Below are 20961 nucleotides of genomic sequence, written 5' to 3' on the forward strand. Positions count from 1 at the left end.
CAAAATGCTGTCCTCCCGACTGCGTCTCGCTCAGCAGATACTTTCACTCTGAAGTTCGTTGCTGAGGCCTTCTGTAAGAATGGAGAGCTGATCCACTCAGACTACTTCTATAACTGCTCGATGCTGTGATGTCACTTAAATATGTTGTCATGGAAACATAATTCCTATTAACACATATGTGGGGTAGGATGTGGTTGTGACCCAAATTGGTGAAAAACTTTACTCAGTTTAAAACTCTCAAGTTTATCAAAAAGTTATAAAACAGCCTTGTGTAGCAATGTGGAATGTTGAGATTCAACCTACAATAAACCAATAATTACCAAATAGGGATAATTATAATATAATAACTATCCAAACATGTTGTAAGGATGAGATGAAAATGAATGAAAGTTTCCCAATCGGAGTTTGGGCTTGTAATGTAACTATTAGTGGGGAAAATGCTAAACTGACCCAAGATCAGCAACTAGGGGAAACTTCACCTTACACCCCAAAGCTTGTTCTGAGGGGCAATGATGGAGGGACGGCCTCATAGTTTTTTAACCACGTCCTGTATCTCTGTTTTCACATACAGAGTATATCAGCACGGTGCCCATGGAGGAGAGATGTGCCAGTAGATCTCGTACATAAAAACCAAGCACAGACACCCCTCCCCTCAATGAAGGCTATAAAAAAATACAGTTTGACAGGCAGCAGACAGGGTAGTAACAAAGAGGGTAGTAACAAACAGAGGAGTAAAGGACAGGTGAGTAACAGACAGGGTAGTTACGGTCAGGGGAGTCACAGACAGGGGAGTCACAGACAGGGTAGTTACAGTCAGGTTAGTAACAGACAGTGTAGTAACAGACAGAGGAGTAAAGGACAGGTGATTAACAGTCAGGGGAGTCACAGACAGGGGAGTCACAGACAGGTGAGTTACAGTCAGGGGAGTTACAGTCAGGGGAGTCACAGACAGGAGAGTAACAGACAGAGGAGTAAAGGACAGGGTAGTAACAGAGAGGGTAGTAACAGACAGAGGAGTAAAGGACAGGGTAGTAACAGAGAGGGTAGTAACAGACAGAGGAGTAAAGGACAGGGTAGTAACAGAGAGGGTAGTAACAGACAGAGGAGTAAAGGGCAGGTGAGTAACAGACAGGGTAGTAACAGACAGGAGTAAAGGACAGGTGAGTAACAGACAGGGTAGTAACAGACAGAGGAGTAAAGGACAGGTGGGTAACAGACAGGGTAGTTAAGGTCAGGGGAGTCACAGACAGGAGAGTAACAGACAGGGGAGTAACAGACAGGTGAGTAACAGACAGGGTAGTTACAGTCAGGGGAGTTACAGACAGGGTAGTAACAGACAGGGTAGTAACAGACAGGGGAGTAACTGACAGGTGAGTAACTGACAGGGGAGTAACAGACAGAGGAATAACAGACAGGGGAGTTACAGTTCTAGGTTTTACCATTTTACTGATGAACCAAACTGAACCCAAAGGCACACAGTGTGTATGTGGTCACATGATCACCATGATACCTGCACATCGACTCAGTACTGGTACCCTGTGTATATAGCCAAGGTACTCACTGTGTATTTAATATGTGTTATTATTTTTCTACTATTTATACTCAAAATATCTCTGCATTGTTGGAAATGGCCAGTAAGTAAGCATCCCACTGCTAGTCTATACCTGTTGTTTACCGAGAATATGACAAATAACATTGTATTTGATTTGATTGAGCTGGATGACACACCCGGTATCTACATTCCACATGGCACCCTATTCCCTACATAGTGCACTCCATCCAGAGCCTTGGTCGAAAGTAGTGCACTACATAGGGAATAGGGTAGCATTTGGTACACAGACACAGCATCTCTATTCTCTTCACTATCTGTCTGCATTCCAGCCATGCTGTAAAACAGGTTCCACACAAATCATATTTACACAGTCCAGAGATGAGGAAAGAACTGTTCACTGTTGTTATAAAGGGTTAACAGAAGTGTCTTACATGTCTGCAGTCATGGACATATAGCTTTGTTATATGTTCTTAAACTACAAATATTTAAAAACACGGAATTATGTTGCTGGTTCAATTTTAAACACTAACTTCATTGAAGTGTGAATGCAGCAGATTTAAAAAAAATAAAAAAAATATATATTGGAATGTGGTTTTAGAGTAATGGAGTATAGAGCGCTGCATGTCGCCAGCGAAGAAGAGGGAGGTACAGCACCTGTGTACACCTGAACCAGTATGACCTGTTCCTTGGAGTACAGGTGTATTCATATATTACGCAACCACTACAGAGGTTGGTTTAAAGATATTAGGTCAGAGAGAGAGAGGGAGCGAGAGAAAGGGAGGAAGAGAGACTGAGGGAGAAGTAGAGAAAGTGAGAGTGAGAGAGAGATGTAGACACTGAGGGAGAGAGACTGAGAGAGAGAGAGGTAGAGACTGATCGAGAGACTGAGGGAGAGGAGGACTGAGGGAGAGGTAGAGAGAGAGAGAGAGAGAGAGAGAGAGATGTAGAGACTGAGGGAGACAGACAGAGAGTGAGAGAGGTAGAGACTGATCGAGAGAGACTGAGGGAGAGACTGGGGGAGAGAGACTGAAGGAGAGGTAGAGGGAGAGAGAGACGTAGAGACTGAGGGAGAGACACTGAAGGAGAGGTAGAGAGAGAGAGGGACTGAGGAAGAGGTAGAGAGAGAGAGAGACTGGCTGAGAAACGATGCCTGCCTGTCTCTCGTCCCGACTCCTGACGTATTCATTACTATGGGCAGTTGGAGATCGAATCTGAATATTGAAACAATGTTGCAAATGTAAGAGAGACAGACAGCAATGTTTATAAAAATCTTTGTTGCTGAAAACTAAATGCTAGTCTCAAAGAAATCTGAGATAATGTCTAGATGCTTTTTAAAATGGAGATCAAGTTTATAAATTGCCTGGCTGGGCTGTTGAGACAGTGGATTGCGCAGTTAGATGTAACAGAGGCATTTTAACGTCATAGATTTGGCCGGTGGTACCTTGTTGAATAGACACCAGCTGGAATACGGTTTTAACCATTCAAGCATTCAGGATTAGAAGCACCCGTTGTATAATTTGGGAATAACCACTCTTCAATGTCCCATGTCTTTCTGTGTGTGTTCTTATGCCTAACTGTGGCTTGAGACTGTGAGATCAGAACAGAACAGTTCAGATCAGAACAGAACAGAACCCACAGAGTGTTCTCCAGAGGAGTTCACAGAGAGTTAGCAGTCAGCACGTGGGAAGTTGGTGGGGGAGTTAAGGTTAGGGGCAGCTTCATGGTTAGGGTTAGTGAAAATAGGATTTTCAAAGGGTAGTAAAACACGTGTGTGTGTGTGTGTGTGTGTGTGTGTGTGTGTGTGTGTGTGTGTGTGTGTCTGCCTGCCTGCCTGCCTGCCTGCCTGCCTGCATGTTAAACTGTTCTGCCAGACCCACCTGTTCTGCCAGTCACATTCTGTTAAAGGTCCCAAAAGCACACGCATCACTGGGTGGCTCCTCTTTTCAGTTCGCTGCAGCTAGCGACTGGAACGAGCTGCAACAAACACTCAAACTGGACAGTTTAATCTCAATCTCTTCATTCAAAGACTCAATCATGGACACTCTTACTGACAGTTGTGGCTGCTTTGTATGATGTATTGTTGTCACTACTTCTTGACCTGTGTGCTGTTGTTTGTGCCCAATAATGTTTGTACCATGTTTTTGTGCTGCTCCCATGTTGTGTTTCTACCATGTTGTTGTCATGTTGTGTTGCTGCCATGCTGTGTTGTCATGTTGTGTTGCTGCCATGCTGTGTTGTCATGTTGTGTTGCTACCATGCTGTGTTGTCATGTTGTGTTGCTACCATGCTGTGTTGTCATGTTTTGCTGCCTTGTGATGTTGTTGTCTTAGGTCTCTCTTTAAGTAGTGTTGTGTCTTTCTTGTTGTGATGTGTGTTTTGTCCTATATTTATATTGTATTTTTTTAATCCCAAGCCCCGTCCCCACAGGAGGCCTTTTGCCTTTTGGTAGGCTGTCATTGTAAATAAGAATTTGTTCTTAACTAACTTGCCTAGTTAAATAAAGGTGAAATCAAATAAACAAAATATAAACTGCATGGGTCTTCAACTATTCCCCCACCCTTTCTCTGAGTGAAATAAAATAGAACTTAGAATAGTGATCCCCTGAACTACCAGATATCTACTTGGTGTACATACTATGGCTCTGGGTGGTTCTAGGAGAGTAGATAAAAAAACTGTCTTTTGTACTAAGTACACCAAGGGCTTGGAGAAAATGAAAGCAATCCAGAAAAAGCACTGGTATATTCTGCAATCAGACAAAAAAAATTGCACACCTCTTCAAGGAACCCCCACTGGTCGTCTATAAGCGTGGTCGCAATATTGGAGATAGTTTGGTGAGATCTGACATGCCCCCTGAGCTCACTCAGACACTCTTGACACCTATCCCAAATGGGAACTACAAATGTGGCTCATGCGCACAGTGTAATAGCACTATAAAAACGTCTTTCTTCAGACACCTACATAAAGAAAAGTCTATGTAGGACAAACAAAAATACAATTAAAACAACGCAGCTCAATCAGGTGTAAGAACATTGACTATCCAGTAGCAGCTCACTTTGTTGAAGCTAACCATCCAATCTCCTCCCTCAAATACAAAGGCATTGAGCATGTTGCTCTACCAAGGAGGAGGTAACAATGAGATCATACTACTACAAAGGGAGGCTTACTGGATATCCTATCTAAAAACATTGACCCCCAGTGGTCTGAATATTGACTTTGATCTCAGACCCTTCTTATGAACACATTTTCCTTTATGAACAGTCTTACATATTTTTTTATTATTTCTACAGCTTATTAGCGTACACCTAATATGTTCCCCCTGTTGATGATGATCATTATATATTAAGGTTGAACCAATATTACATGTAACAAGAATGAAATATACGAAATTATGTGAAATTGAATGAAACAATAATGTATGTTGACGCTAATACGATGTACAATATTCCATTATGTTTCTATATGATAACAATAGCATAATATATTTAATATACAATATACAAAAAATGTTTTTTTTTAACAGTTTCACTAATTAATTTACATTTACGTAATCATTATGACACACCCCTTACCACTGTCATTGGTTACACTAATTGCACTCTGTGTCCTCATAACCTGGTTCAAGTATTCATGACATTACCCTGAGGAAGGCACAGTGATGCCGTAACGTTGGTAAATACCCATTAAATAGCTGGGAGATACATGGAGTGTGCAACTTTCTTTATTTTGATAGTTTAAGGTTCCAGAAGAGTGACATCGTTCAGCGTTGGATTGGCTTTTTCTTCACTGTATTTGTGTCTTTATACATCTCACAAGACTGTTGAGAATAAAGACATTTTCTGTGTCCCAAACAGCACCAAATACCCTGCATACAGTGGTTCCTCCATGAAAGGTTGCGAGCTTACACCGCGGGACTTAGATGTACCCAGCGTCACGGCTTCATTGCTCCAGACCACCACAAGGGGGAGTTAGAGCACTCAATATGCATTTGGGTCCCAAGGTTTTTATATGACCAATCATATGGAGTGGTTCCCAATGACGAATTTGACACGGGCCACCCGTCCCTGGTGACTTCAGCAACAATGGCTGACAAAACATTACGGGGAAGCAAATGTATGTAGTTATAACGTCATAATGAGTCAAGCAATAAATATACAATTGAGAGGAATATGTTAGTTAATGTAGAGACAAACAATTGTGCATATTTTTTTGTCATTAAATTAATTTACAAAAATCGCTATTTAGCAAGTTTTTTTTCAGCCATATCCAAAACCAGGTGTCTCAAACTCATTCATTACAGCAAGCAGGGAGCAGGTTTCGAACCCTCAACATTCTATCCCGAAGTCCAGCACGCTATCGACTGTGCCCAAATGTATTAATTGGGGTTGGGGCCGATTGTGGCTAAAAACACTTTATCAATTGGAATCTTTAACATGTGGAAAGGGGAAAAGTATTAGCAGGATGGGCTATTAGCTGAACAACAGACTATTTGTAAGGACCAAGGTTTGTTGAAAGGAGTGGACCAAGGTGAGCGTGGTGAGTGTACATGTTCTCTTTATTTTAGAAATGACGCCGACATCTAGTCGGATGTTATCATATATATCCAATAACGTTCCAACCGGAGCATTCGTCTTTGTCTACAGAGTAATGGAACGCATGGCGATATCATGAGAAATGGCCTGACCAGGAACTGACATTCTGACAGACCACTGACTCAAATAGCTGCCATCCGGCCCCACATCACACTAGAGACTTCATTACACGTTCTACTGACTGTTGACATCTAGTGGAAGGAGTAGGAAGTGCGAACAGATCCATATCTTACTGGGATGTGAATAGGCGATGAGTTGAAAATCAACCAGCCCCAGAATTTCCACTTCCTGTTTGGAAGATTGCCTGCCCTATGAGTTCTGTTATACTCACAGAAATAATTCAAACAGTTTTAGAAACATCAGAGTGTTTTCTATCCAATAGTAATAATATGCATATATTAGCATCTGGGACAGAGTAGGAGGCAGTTTACTATGGACACGCAATTCATCCAAAGTGAAAATGACACCCCGCTAAAAAGTTAATCATGGAATCATTACACGTAGAGAATTGATTTGATAACATAACAGTCTTTACATTTAACGAACAGCAAACATTATGACAGTGTTCTGGAGGGCAGGCATTGTGCCCCCGGTGATGCGTTGGGCAGACCTTACCACCCTCAGGAGAGTTTGCTGCACTGAAAGTAAAGGGGCTGAATAATTTTGCACGCCCAATTTTTCAGTTTTTGATTTGTTAAAAAAGTTTGAAATATCCAATAAATGTCGTTCCACTTCATGATTGTGTCCCACTTGTTGTTAATTCTTCACAAAAAAATACAGTTTTATATCTTTATGTTTGAAGCCTGAAATGTGGCAAAAGGTCGCAAAGTTCAAGGGGGCCGAATACTTTCGCAAGGCACTGTATTCATATTCCTCTGGGTACAGTTGATGCACTTTGTTCCTGAGATGGAGAATATCATCCCTAGCAACCCTAGAATAATGGAGAAGTAGGTGATGAGCTGACTCAGACTGACCTCTCTGTGCTTTGGAAAGTAGGATGAATTATGTTGCATGAATGAACCTGGCCTTTACCCTGGTCCTGTTACTCTTTATGCAGTTACAGCACTCGTGGGTCCATAAGAAACTACTATATAGACAACACAGGGGGCTAGGGAGACCATCCTTCCTAAGGTTCCCAGAAACAAGGCTTCAATCTCACTACCCGCTAGTGAGCTGCACAGTATGACCCCCATAACCAGGAACCGGGCCGCTGCCTCCCAGCATATGTATAGAAAGGCCCCCAACTCCCCCAAATGATGCTGGCCGCCCAGGAGACAGGAAAGAGCACCAGGATTACAGCCAGGATGAATAACATTCTGGCAATGATCATCAATTTGGCCTTGGACATTTTGTTATTGATGAAGTTGGTGCACTTGGCCCTGACGATGGAGACTCCCAGAAACCAGAAGAGAATGGCGATGATGTTCATGGCTCTGACAGCCTGCAGGTCCTGGGTTAAGGCCAGCATGGATCAGTCCTGTGTTCTCTATAACCCTTCCCAGGTTACATGCAAGGTGACGATGTTGGCTCCGATGAAGGTAGCCACTCTGCCCAATGGCTTACTCAAATTTCATCACTAGTATCTTATATGATCGTATGTTACCATATCCCAGTGTTTCTCAATATAGTAAATACCCAGAACTGAATTAAGCTTCAGTCATGTCTTTGGCATCATTAAACTGAAGATTAAACTCTATCAAAAATTCTCTAATCATTATTACGTGATTAAACTACTTAATCACGTAACTGTAATTAACTAGGAAGTCGGGGCACCAAGGAAAATATTCAGATTACAAAGTTATAATTTTCCTAATATTACTTTCAGATATGTTAATATCAGATCACTTAGTCTTCTGATTAATGACATATTATTTACCTCATGTTATTCTCATTCCAAACGTCTCTTCACTATGAGTCATCCATACATCAATTGTCTTAAATCACTTATTTACTAACTAAGTCATTCACAGAAATGCATAAACAAACAGTAGATAGTAACAAAGAAATTATAACAGAGTTTCCCTAGTGGGATAAACTGGTATCGCGGCTTGGTGGACAAAAAGGGAAGTGGGGGTCAACTGAGATGAGACACTACAAAGTTGATATTTATAACAATTGAAATGCTAATCCTTTGCGCATGAACACTCACTCAATAGGGAATAATTGCAATCAATACATATATTTACGCTCAGTGTGTCGTCGGGTTCTCTGTTGAAAAGTTTGTTTCTGTTGGAGAGTTTGTCCGCCTTCTCTCTGTCGTGGTTAGAATGGATAGTTCAGAGTGACATTCATTCATGTCATTATAGGATAGATGTTTCGGCGGTTGTCGGTCTTCGCTTTAAATGATACTGAATTCCTAGCTGCAGACTAGTAATTAATATCAAAGACTTGTTCTTATTCTGTCGGTATCGATAGTGTAAGAGTTTAACCACGTGGTATGGTTAAAAGATTCAGCCATCTACTCAAACCTTAGGTTTATTATCTCCTCTCAAACTTTGGCCCTCTCGTTATCGAGGTAAGCTGGTCTCAACCTTAGTCCTCTCGTAATTGAGCGAAACATGGTCTGTTGAGATTTTCTCAAGGTGGGGGTTTTATTCGGAAGAGCAGAAATGGGCCTGTCCCAGGACACCAGACCATAACTGTGCTCATGGGCTGTCCTCTGATTTAGTTAAACTCCAAAGGGAATTGGAGTTTCCTTCATTAAACAGACCAAAATCACATTACACAATTTCACAAACAGTATCATCCTCACTCATTCATCTTATACAACAATTAGATGTAAGCCTCATATCTGAGGCTATTGTATAAACAGTGTTATGGTAATATGGCCGTATTGTCTCCCATGAGTTTCACAAAATTTTACCAAACGGACCAGTTCGTAGCTGGATTCTTCACCAATCTTTTATACCTCCTCCAGAACATATATGTTGTTCAGACCTCAAGTTCTGGAAGAAATTGAGGTGGAAGAAATTCCTTTGTTCTCTTTATGAAAACTCACTCTCTCTATATACTGTGGCCATGAGGAGATAATCTCCTCCAGGAATTTATGACCTGAGGTCACAGCAGCCTGAGTGTAGGAGACAGAGAGAGGGGGATGGTAATCGCTGTACCCAAAGAGGGCAACGTCATGACACTTCATAGTTTTCAAAAAGTCTTTGGGGATCTTGTGCAATATTTCCATTTTGCTATCTTCTGGCAGGGAAACATATTCTTTCAGATGTGTGGCAGTATGTGTTTGGGACACACTTGAGGGAGATACTAGTGACATTCAGTTAGATTGAAACTACATGTGGAAAAACATTTACGTTTGAAATAAATAAGGTTGGATTCATGGACTGAAATGAACTATACAAAAGACTAAATGAATAAACAAATTTCATGGACTTGGCTTGAAATCATTCTACACTATGATACAGTGGGGAGAACAAGTATTTGATACACTGCTGATTTTGCAGGTTTTCCTACTTACAAAGCATGTAGGGTTCTGTAATATTTATCATAGGTACACTTCAACTGTGAGAGACGGAATCTAAAACAAAAATCCAGAAAATCACTTATGATTTTTAAGTAATTAATTAGCATTTTATTGCATGACATAAGTATTCGATCACCTACCAACCATTAAGAATTCCGGCTCTCACAGACCTGTTAGTTTTTCTTTAAGAAATCCTCCTGTTCTCCACTCATTACCTGTATTAACTGCACCTGTTTGAACTCGTTACCTGTATAAAAGATACCTGTCTACACACTCAATCAAACAGACTCCAACCTCTCCACAATGGCCAAGACCAGAGAGCTGTGTAAGGACATCAGGGATAAAATTGTAGACCTGCACAAGGCTGGGATGGGCTACAGGACAATAGGCAAGCTGCTTGGTGAGAAGGCAACAACCTTTGGTGCAATTATTAGAAAATGGAAGAAGTTCAAGATGACGGTCAATCACCTTCGGTCTGGGGCTCCATGCAAGATATCACCTTGTGGGGCATCAATGATCATGAGGAAGGTGAGGGATCAGCCCAGAACTAGACGGCAGGACCAGGTCAATGACCTGAAGAGAGCTGGGACCACAGTCTCAAAGAAAAGCATTAGTAACACACTACGCTGTCATGGATTAAAATCCTGCAGAGCATGCAAGGTCCCCCTGCTCAAGCCAGCGCATTTCCAGGCCCATCTGAAGTTTGCCAATGACCATCTGGATGATCCAGAGGAGGAATGGGAGAAGGTCATGTGGTCTGATGAGACAAAAATATAGATTTTTGGTCTAAACTCCACTCGCCGTGTTTGGAGGAAGAAGAAGGATGAGTACAACCCCAAGAACACCATCCCAGCCGTGAAGCATGGAGGTGGAAACATAATTATTTGGGGATGCTTTTCTGCAAAGGGGACAGGACGACTGCACCGTATTGAAGGGAGGATGGATGGGGCCATGTATCGCGAGATCTTGGCCAACAACCTCCTTCCCTCAGTAAGAGCATTGAAGATAGGTCGTGGCTGGGTCTTCCAGCATGACAATGACCCAAAACACACAGCCAGGGCAACTAAGGAGTGGCTCCGTAAGAAGCATCTCAAGGTCCTGGAGTGGCCTAGCCAGTCTCCAGACCTGAACCCACTAGAAAATCTTTGGAGGGAGCTGAAAGTGCGTATTGCCCAGCGACAGCCCCGAAACCTGAAGGATCTGGAGAAGGTTTGTATGGAGGAGTGGGCCAAAATCCCTGCTGCAGTGTGTGCAAACCTGGTCAAGAACTACAGGAAACGTATGATCTCTGTAATTGCTAACCAAATATTAAGTTCTGCCTTTCTGATATATCAAATACCTATGTCATGCAAGAAAATGCAAATTAATTAAAGATCATTAATGTGATTTTCTGGATTTTTGTTTTAGATTCCGTCTCTCACAGTTGAAGTGTACCTATGATTAAAATTACAGACCTCTACATGCTTTGAAAGTAGGGAAACCTGCAAAATCGGCAGTGTATCAAATACTTGTTCTCCCCACTGTATATGTTTCAGTCAGAAGGTCCCAGTCACTGACTGTAGTATTGTGGTTAACGTGGTGAGCATAAACAGGAAATGCACAGCAGCAACCAGGAAATGCTTTGTAGTCAGATACAGTGTTTTTTATTTGAGCATCTTCAACAGGATTAAACAATCAACTTTTTATTCAAATCTTATTCTACTTAAATTCATCCCATTTTAAAGAAACAGAAAGAGAAGTATCAATACTGGTATAGGAAATCAGAGAAGAAACAGTGAGAATACGTCCCTTCATTGCAGTCTCCTCAGGAACTTCTCCTCACAGTCTAAATTAATTGAATATATGAACACAATATGTCAAAAAAGTCCTCTTTGACTGGTTAAAGACAAGGTGGAACACCTAATCTGATCCCTTCCAATATTCTAACACCGAACAGAAGGGATAGAGAAGATTTTTCATAATATAATCAGAATGATTGGATCCCTATGGTTTTTAAAACAATAAAGTACAGCTTCTGGACAGAGATGTTAGTGGGAGATTGATTTAGTTGTTGTCGAGTCTGGCTTCTTCTTCAAGGTGCTGCAGCAGAGTATGGTTCCTCCTATCAGGAGCATGGAGCCGGCCCATCTACTGTGTTCAGCAAAAAATATCAAAAACCCCCTCCTGTATTCTGGAAATGTATGTGTCAAGTAATAGTTCAAGAAGACAGTGGTGAATTGCAGGATACCAGCCAGGATGAAGAATATTCCAACAATGAACCTGGCCTTGACCCTTGTCCTGTTACTCTTGATGCAGTTACAGCACCTGGTCCCAAAGATGGACCCCATCACTCCTAGAGCTCCCAGGATGGAGGAGATGGAGGTTGTCATCAGAAACGTCCATGTGTCCCTATAGGGGTCCAATATAAACAATACAGAGATACAACAGGGCACGAGGGAGACTATCCATCCAAAGATTCCCATCATCCATCCAAAGACTCCCACATTGATGCACAGTATGAACCCTCCAATGAGGAGCAGGGCGGCCGCCACCCAGCCAAAGTACAGCGAGTTCCCCAACTCAAAGTTTCCTTTGGACTGTGTGAAGTAGTTGATTTGGACGGTTATTGTTACCATGAATAAAGTGATGAGGATGAGAATTCCGGCCAGGATGAAAATAATTCCAGCGATAATTATCAACTTAGTCTGAGACGTTTCATCTTTGATGCAGTTGGTGCACTTGGCTACGACCATGGAGATTGTGACCCCCAGAACCCCCAGGATGATGGCAGTGGGGAACATGGCTCTGGCAGGGTACCACATGGAGTTGTACACCTCACACTGTGTCTGTCCCGTGCCTTGGGCCACACAGCTCATCCACAGGCCGTACGTTACCACCTCTGTGGTGGTAACATTAGCCTCTATGATGGTTATCTCTATCCAGGTGGGGAGTGCACAGACCACGATGGTAAGTATTAATCCTATGACTCCCAGGGCGATGCCCACGACCTCCACGGTAAACACGAAATCCATTCCCATCAAATGCTGTCTCCCTGACTGCGTCTCATTCAGCAAATGTGTTTACTCAAGTTCGTTGCTGACTCCTGTAAGAATGCGGCGCTGTTCCACTCAGACGACCTCTATCACTGTTCAATGCTGTGATGTCACTTAAATATGTTGTCACGGAAACGTAAATCCTATTAATAAAAATGTGGGGCAGGATGTGGCAGAGACCCGAATAGGTAAAAAAAACTCTACTCAGTTCAAACTCATAAAAAAGCATTGTGTAACAATATGGAATGTTGAGATCCAACCCAGAATAAACCAATTAATACCAAATAGGGATAATTATAATAACTATACAACAATGTTGTTGTGATGTGATGAAAATTAAAGTTTCCCAATCTGAGTTTGGGCTGAAGAGGTATTAAAACCTGTTTTAGTCTTCCCTCAACCCAATCCTAACCTTAACCATTAGTGGGGAAAATGCTAAACTGACCCATGATCAGCAACTATGGGCAACTTTACCCGACACCCCAAAGCCTGTTCTGAGGGGCAATGATAAAGGGACTGGGCCTAACAGTACACATCAATAGATTGAAACTACATGCTGAAAAACGCTTGACTGTGAAGTAAACAATTGTGAGTTTGGATTTATGGACTAAAAGGAACTATACAATAGACTAAATACACTGTGGCAGACCAGGGGGTTTGGTCAAGACTTTTACACAGATCAGACATGGACAGAGTATTATTAGCTCAGTTTCAAGGGTCTTTATTAAATAATAAATCAAAAGAAAAGGATAGGTCTCCCCATGAAACCCTCTCCGGGATACCGTCTTTTGGGCTTCGGGTCTTGCTGTATCCTGTCGGGCACATAAACTAAAACTCCCTCGTGTTAGCTCGGGCACCGTCTCCAACTACACGGAAGTCACCTTACTTCACCAACTCCCCAATCAGCCCCAATTAGTCCTGGGCGGAAAGACCGTTGAGACCTGGCATGTCCAGCAGATGGAGCCATCGGCTCGTGATGTATACTCCGTCTGTCACCGGGCCTCGACGAGTTTCCCCCTGGTGGATGATCTGCTGTAGGCCACAAGACTAATGATAACAGTTTCATAGATAAGGCTTGAAATAATTCTACATTATGATATATGTTTCAGATCAAATCAGTCGAATGAAGCACAGCAACTGGACGCAAACCATAGTTTGCAGTGCATCAGTACCACTGTCATGGAGGACGTAAACTCAAGCACCGAAGTAACAACTGAGGTTGAACCAACAACAGGAGTGGAACTCACCCAGCCTCCCAGACCTGCAGTTGAGAGGAGACTACCAGGGCACAGACCGTATGTGAAGTGGCTTGGCGCCAGTGACAAGAAGTTGTGTGAAACAGTGAACACTGACCTTACCTTGACCCTCGAGAAACTTTGAGGCACAGTGGAGAAGAAGGACACCATCACAACCCTGGTGAAGTCGTACTTCCAGGATCTGCAGTTCTGCTTCACCACCTCAGAGTTCACCACCTCATGGCAGTGCCTGAATGTAGGTATAATGGCGGGATGTACCATTTCTCCGTTGGCATTCATAATGGCAATGGAGGTTATCATCAGATCCTCAAAATGGGTTGCTGGTGGACAGCGAGTCGACTCTGGTTTCCGCCTCCCTCCACTCAGAGCCTACATGGACGACATTACAACATTGACCACCACTGTCCCATGCACCAGGAGACTGCTCAGAAAACTCGAGGAGAACATCAGCTGGGCCCGTATGAAGATTAAACCATCCAAGTCACGCAACATCTCGAATGTGAAGGGAGTACTCTCTGCCCTGAAATTCTTCATCGGAGATGACCAAATCCCAACAGTGTCTGAGCAGCTGGTAAAAAGCCTTGGAAGGTGGTATGATGCAAGCCTGAAGGACAAAGCCCAGGTGCAACAGCTACGCAAAGACATCAGTAGTAGCCTACAGTCGATCGACAACACCCAGGCCTGGTGTCTGCAGTTTGGTCTCCTAGCCCGGGTGTTGTGGCCCCTAGCAGTGTATGAGGTTCCAATCTCAACAGTGGAGAAGATGGAAAGAGGAGTCACAGGCTACTTAAAGAAGTGGCTCGGAGTTCCACGATGCCTTACCACCATAGGCCTCTATGGAGATGGTGTCCTCAAGCTGCACCTCACCAGTCTAACAGAGGAATTCAAGTGTGCAAAAACCAGGCTCCAGATGACACTGAATGAATCTCGAGACCCAGTGGTGAGCAACAACGCGCCGACCTTGGCAACTGGGCGCAAATGGAGGCAACAGCAGCCCTCAGACATGCTGACATTGTGGGTCATGTTCAGCAAGGGAGAGGAGGCCTTGGGCTAACTAGCCGTGCTGCTTGGAGTAAGGCCACTGCACCAGAGCGGCGGAAGATGGTAGTGCAGGAAGTATGCCATCAGGAGGAGGCTGCAAGGTGAGCCAAGGTAGTCTCTCTTGCCAAACAGGGACAGTGTACTCGATGGGACAGTGTGGAGAAGAGGAAGATCAGCTGGAAGGATCTGTGGCCATGGAAGCGAGGCGGTTGAGCTTTTCCATCAGAGCAACATATGACGTCCTTCCAACACCAGTTAATCTTCACCAAAGGTATGGTGAAAATCTGGACTGTGCCCTCTGTTCCATGCCAGCCAACCTCAGGCACATTCTCACAGGGTGTAAAACAAGCCTCACCCAAGGACGCTACACTTGGCGTCACAACCAAGTCCTTAAAAACCTTGCGTCCGCCCTGGAGGACAAGCGAGCTGCCACCAACTCCCTACCACCCCCAGCAGCATCACACCCCTTACGGAAGATCTTTGTCCGCGAAGGGGCTAAACCACCGAAGAGCGGCTCTACACCATTAGAGCGAGACCAGCTGCGCTTGGCCCGCGACTGGAAAATGCTAGCTGACATTGGCCTGCAACTTGTGTTTCCTCCGGAGATCGCAACCACCACTCTAAGACCTGACATGGTGCTCTGGTCCCGTTCGCTCAAGAAGGGCTTCATCATTGAGCTCACAGTACCCTGGGAGGACTCAGTAGATGAGGCTTATGAGCGAAAACATCTGCGCTATGCCGATCTAGCTGCCAAAGCACGGCATCCTGACTGGAACACAGAAGTCCGACCAGTGGAGGTGGGCTGCAGAGGTTTTGTGACAACATCTACAACCAGACTGCTTAGAGACCTGGGAATTAAATTCACACAGGACACCGGATAAGACTCCCATTCGGAGTCAGTGTCACTGTGAAAGAAAATGTTCAGTTAGAATAGTTTCATATATGAGCCCTGTATCAACAGGTATAATAAACAGATATATATAGAGAGTACAGGGAACATAAGGTTGAAAATATTATTATGACCTGCTAGATCTACTGTCTTTTTTATATTATGACATTTCAGCTAAATCTACTGTCTCTATTATATTATGACAGACCAGCTTGATCTACTGTCTTTATTATATTACAACAGACCAGCTGTATCTACTGTCTCCATTTCACTTTGGCCATTGTTGTGGGCCTGCCCTCCCCTCAACAGCCTAAAATAGGCTATTTCACATTTCATGACATTACATGTTTATATATTGCTTCTAAAATTTAAAAAAAATCACAAATAATATTTTATATAATTAATTTCAAACAAGGGCATTAGCATGATAAGAACTTACCAGTCCAAAACGATGTCCTCTCCCGTTCAAAAAATATTCCTCCACAATCGCTAAATGAATCGTCCTACAACAATCTCTGTCTCACCTTCCCAGTCAATTTATTCTGAAATTGTGTGTACAGCTGTATATCTAGACTTAGATTTAGCTTTCCCTGACTTAGTCGCCATAATGATTGATATATAAACAGCTGAATCTGCGCGTTTACCAAACAATGCAGTGCGTAATATGTGTTTCTCCTTCAGGTATGAAACTTCAATAGCGAATCACTCACTTTACGCTGGAGCTTACTACATGGGTTGGTCTTGCAACACATAAACATGGCCTATTGCCGTTTACCTCAGCTCATTGGCTATCTACCCAGCTAGATTTCAAGATGATCAGTGGTCATTGGGTTAAAAGACAGTCAATCAACGAAACAGCGGGCAAATCATTAGTGCACAATGATGTCATGACTTGTTGTCTTCAAATCGGTTTCTTTCAGTCATAATGTCCCGCGAAATGGCCCATCAGGTTTGATTGTGTTACAAACAAACCAGTTGATTGCAGTGAAACCAAACATGACTGGAAAAGTCACGTTCTGTGTGGGTTATTTACCTGAAATGTGTCGTCGAAAATGGAATGAGACGGAATTCACGACACAAGCGGTTCACAAAATGTTTCGTGTTAGGCTATAAAAACAGATTTTATCAAACAAAAGATCATTCATTGTGTAACAATGAGCATTGGAATTGCAAACAGACGAAGATCGTTGTTATATAAATATTCATACACATAGCTCATATAAACAAAGACATTCCGTCGTAAGAACACATACACCCAGCCATAAGACTGACCCCCTCTTCCTTATATAAACACACATCTCATCTCCCTCTAACTGGCCGGTCCCAAGAGCAAAGAACTTTTGCTGTGCACCAATGGGGCCCGCTCTGGCTAGAGCAAGGCCCGCCTCCAACCCTCCGACCAGTCAAGAAGACCGAAACGACAAGACTCCACCTACTTTATTCTATGTATAAAAATGTATGTAACCATTGTATAGGCCTCTTTTTCACCTGGCTCCTTGCCGAGTCATGTGAACTAGGTCCGTGCACGTAAAACTGCGGGACAAGATATCTCTGACTCATTAAAACTGTCTTTTGTTACAACTGAAATCCACTCTGTCCAGCGTCCGTGATTTGGTCTCAACTCTCCAGTATTTGAACACTAACAGAATTGGTAGCAGAGTTTGGTTGTTCTTGAATTCGATCTATTATAAGTTAGTGTGAGAGGACGAGACTGATCACGGCTAAAAAATCAGACGGAAGAGTGACTTCCCCAGCCATTCATCTTGCCTCAGGAAATCTGATCGGAGCGCTCTATATAAAGGTGAGCAGAGCCCGTTATATCGAAATCTGCATATTGTATTATAGCCTAAACCAAATTTTGATCAGAAAGTACTGGGCGTGAGTATGAATCGGTGCCCAAATTTTTTACATAAGAACCTAAGACATTGATCGGGGAGATCTTGTTTTGCTCGTTTTTATTTTTATTTGTATTTTTATTTTTTATCAATTGGCCTATTATTAGAAGTGTAGTATGCATGTAAAAGTTCCTATTAAATAAGTGCTTACTGTTTAATTGGTTTTGTTTGGAAGTGTAGTATGCACGTAAAAGTACCTATTGAATAAGTTCTAAACTGTTTAATTGGTTGTGTTTAGAGATTTAGTTAATTAATAGATCGACTGAATCTGCATGTAAAAGATCCTATTGAATGAGTTGTAAACTGTTTAATTGGTTATGTTAGAGGTGTAGTCGAGTAGATACAGGATATGTAAGTTTGGCGTTCCACAAGACAGAGATCGGGAATGATGTGGCTATTGCACATCAAACAATAAACATAATATGAACCAGAGTTGACATTCCATGATTTGGAGATGGGGGAAATTAAATTGAAAGAAACGTTTGTCGCGGAGTAGGTTGGGATACGTAACTGGGCTATTAGGCACACGTGCTGAAAGACAAAGCCACCTTAGTATCGAATGGCCGTGCAACTTTGACAGCAGTCGGGCTGGAATACTGATTTTCGTTTTTTTCATTCCTGTTGATATTGCCTAAAGTTTAAAATTATTCTGACAATTGCTATAGAATCGCTGGAATTTACTGATATAAGTTCATAAAGGAACTTACTGAATTGTTTCTAGAAAGTATTTAAATAAGCCGCCGAGCTTAGTACAGACTTTGTTTTACAGACGCTAAAAGCTACACACTGATTTTGGGGTTTTTCTATTCTATCCATATTTCCTAAATATATAGAATTATTCTGACAATTGCTATAGAATCGCTCGAATTTACTGATATAAGTTCATAAAGGAATTTACTGAATTGTTTACAGAAAGTATTTAAATAATTCACTGAACAACTCTTAGTTGTCTAGAAATTCTATCTATATTTCCTAAAGAGCTAGAATTACTCTGAAAATTGTTATAGAACCGCATATATTCACTGATATATTGTTCCAAAAGGAAATCGCAGAATCATTTATAGAAAATACCTAAACGAATCGCTGAACAAATTCAAATAAAATACCGGTGAAATACACACGTGGCGGGCGTCACATACTGATAACCCCCTTTGTCTCGACCAGGGACAGGCTAAGCATACAACGATAGAAATAAACACCACATAGTAAGAATTGAATATACCTAAATAACGCATTATACACATTATCAGACGAACTAGATAAAATGTCTGCAGCTACCACGCCCAAACTAAAATTCAATGATTATTTAGATCAGAGTATGATTGATAGAGCGGGAGGTAAAAAACAGTATGGGAAAGTGGAGAAAGTGTGGAAAGGATTACGGATAAGATGGACACAAGCAGGTTATTTTAGCGGAGGACCACCTACAGGGGGGAAACTCCAAGATATGCAGACAGAATTAGAGGACGCAGTAGAGCATGCAAAAGCGAGTGAGGCGGAGAGAAACAACATACACAGGTTCAAAAAAGTAGGTACGAGAGAGAGAGAGAGCAGAGGGGGAGCTCAAGATAGGTACATGGGCCATACAGGAGAGTAGGAGGGTGCTGCCCAAAAACACACCAGACATGATGGGCGTGGCTATTGTGGCGTCGGGGGATGTTAAAGCTCCGCCTGAGAACTTGCCCACGGCTCCCCCTGTGGCCGTTTCTCCCTCACTATATCCACAATTGACAATGGAGGCAGTTCAGCCCCCGCCATACTCAAAGGGACAAAATCACCGGAGCCCGTCACACAACCCATTCCTGCCCAGGGCACCTCCCACAATACAGGCTCCAGTTCTGAGAATAGACCAAGGGGAGTTAAAAGGGGAAATTACCCTGGGGATAACGGCTGGCCATATGGTATGTGAACAGTTCGAAACTGGGATTCCAGGAGCAGGAGACCTCCCCCAGGAACGGAGGCCGCAATGCTCCTCTGTGAACTCTCTCACCTCTGAAACCAGAGGACACCTACAAACAAGATTAGATTCAAACCACTTCTATCAGACGGATAGGGAGGACTGTCATCAGAACATGGATATCGAAAACGAAGAAGAAATTGACATGGTGCTCACCCCAGCTCCGATGGGAGCTCCAAACGTGACTAAGATGCAGGAGCTGCTGAAATCATCAATAGCTCGAGCTAAGGAACTCAGGGAGCTAATAGCTAACCAAGATAACAACAGAGAGGGAGCCTACCGTGTGGAAGGCATAATGAGAGGAACAGTAACCAAAGTTACCGAATCAATGGGGTCCGAAACACTCCGTCGGTCCTCCAGAATTGCTGATAGAAGAGAGCGAGAGCAGGAGATGGCAGGACAGTACCCCCTGCGACCGACACCAGGTGATGCACACACTGTGGAGTACCAGCCCTGGAAAATGACTGATTTAACAACACTGATGGGACAGATGCCTAGCCTACATGGAGGAGCTTCAGCGTGGCTACATCAACTGCAGACACTTACGTCAGGCCTGCAACTCTGCCTAGGAGACATGAAAGCACTTCTAGCAAGAGCCACCGACCACGGAACCATGGAGGCCCTCATGACAGCAGCTGACCTTGGATGGCGGGCCCCAACACTGCCCATAGACCACTTCCGTACCAGATTATGGGAAGTTCTACGGAGAGCATACCCTACAGAAAGAAACCATGCCACCTTATCCTCCTTTACAATCAACACAGGTGAGTAACCTGCAGCATACCTGGACAGGGCTAAGACCACATGGAGATCGGTCCACGAAGAACCATTCGATCACACTGATACCACACTCAGCATGTGGAAGGAAATGGTGGTCAACGGGTGTCCCGGAGATGTTAAAACCAAACTCAGAGGAACGGTAGGGTTGTTTGCACTTCCTCTGACCCAATTCAACACTCATGTGCACCACCATGTGACCCAGCACAACAAGGAAAGAGGGGGTGCTGAGAGCCAGGTGCAGTCCCTCCAGGTACAACTCCTGAAACTCCAATTGAAGGAAGCACAACAAGGAGAAAAACCTAAGAAACAGATGGTGGCGGAAGAAACGAAGGAGACGGGCACCAAAACAGACATCTCTCAAATAGTGGCCCAGACTATCTCCCAGATGATTCAACAGCAGGCCGGTCCTCAACCAGCCAACCCGGGGCCTTGGTATCCCCCGCAACCACAATTTGCATACCAGCCGCAATGGATACCAGGCCATCCAAAAAGAGG

The 20961-nt window shown here is 43.2% G+C and overlaps 1 protein-coding gene across 1 annotated transcript; it reads right to left on the reverse strand.

The window, feature by feature from the left end:
- Nucleotides 1-11643: 11643 nt before the first annotated feature.
- Nucleotides 11644-12633, reverse strand: LOC139388219 (claudin-4-like). Its single transcript, XM_071134771.1, has one exon. It carries the CDS (start codon nt 12631-12633, stop codon nt 11644-11646), a length of 990 nt encoding a protein of 329 aa, XP_070990872.1.
- Between the last annotated feature and the right edge of the window lie 8328 nt (nt 12634-20961).

The sequence above is a fragment of the Oncorhynchus clarkii genome, chromosome 29, assembly GCF_045791955.1.
Source record: "Oncorhynchus clarkii lewisi isolate Uvic-CL-2024 chromosome 29, UVic_Ocla_1.0, whole genome shotgun sequence".
Lineage (NCBI taxonomy): Eukaryota > Metazoa > Chordata > Actinopteri > Salmoniformes > Salmonidae > Oncorhynchus > Oncorhynchus clarkii.

Excerpts from the sequence above, each read along its gene's own strand:
- LOC139388219 (XM_071134771.1), bottom strand. The coding sequence starts at position 12,633 with ATGGGAATGGATTTCGTGTTTACCGTGGAGGTCGTGGGCATCGCCCTG.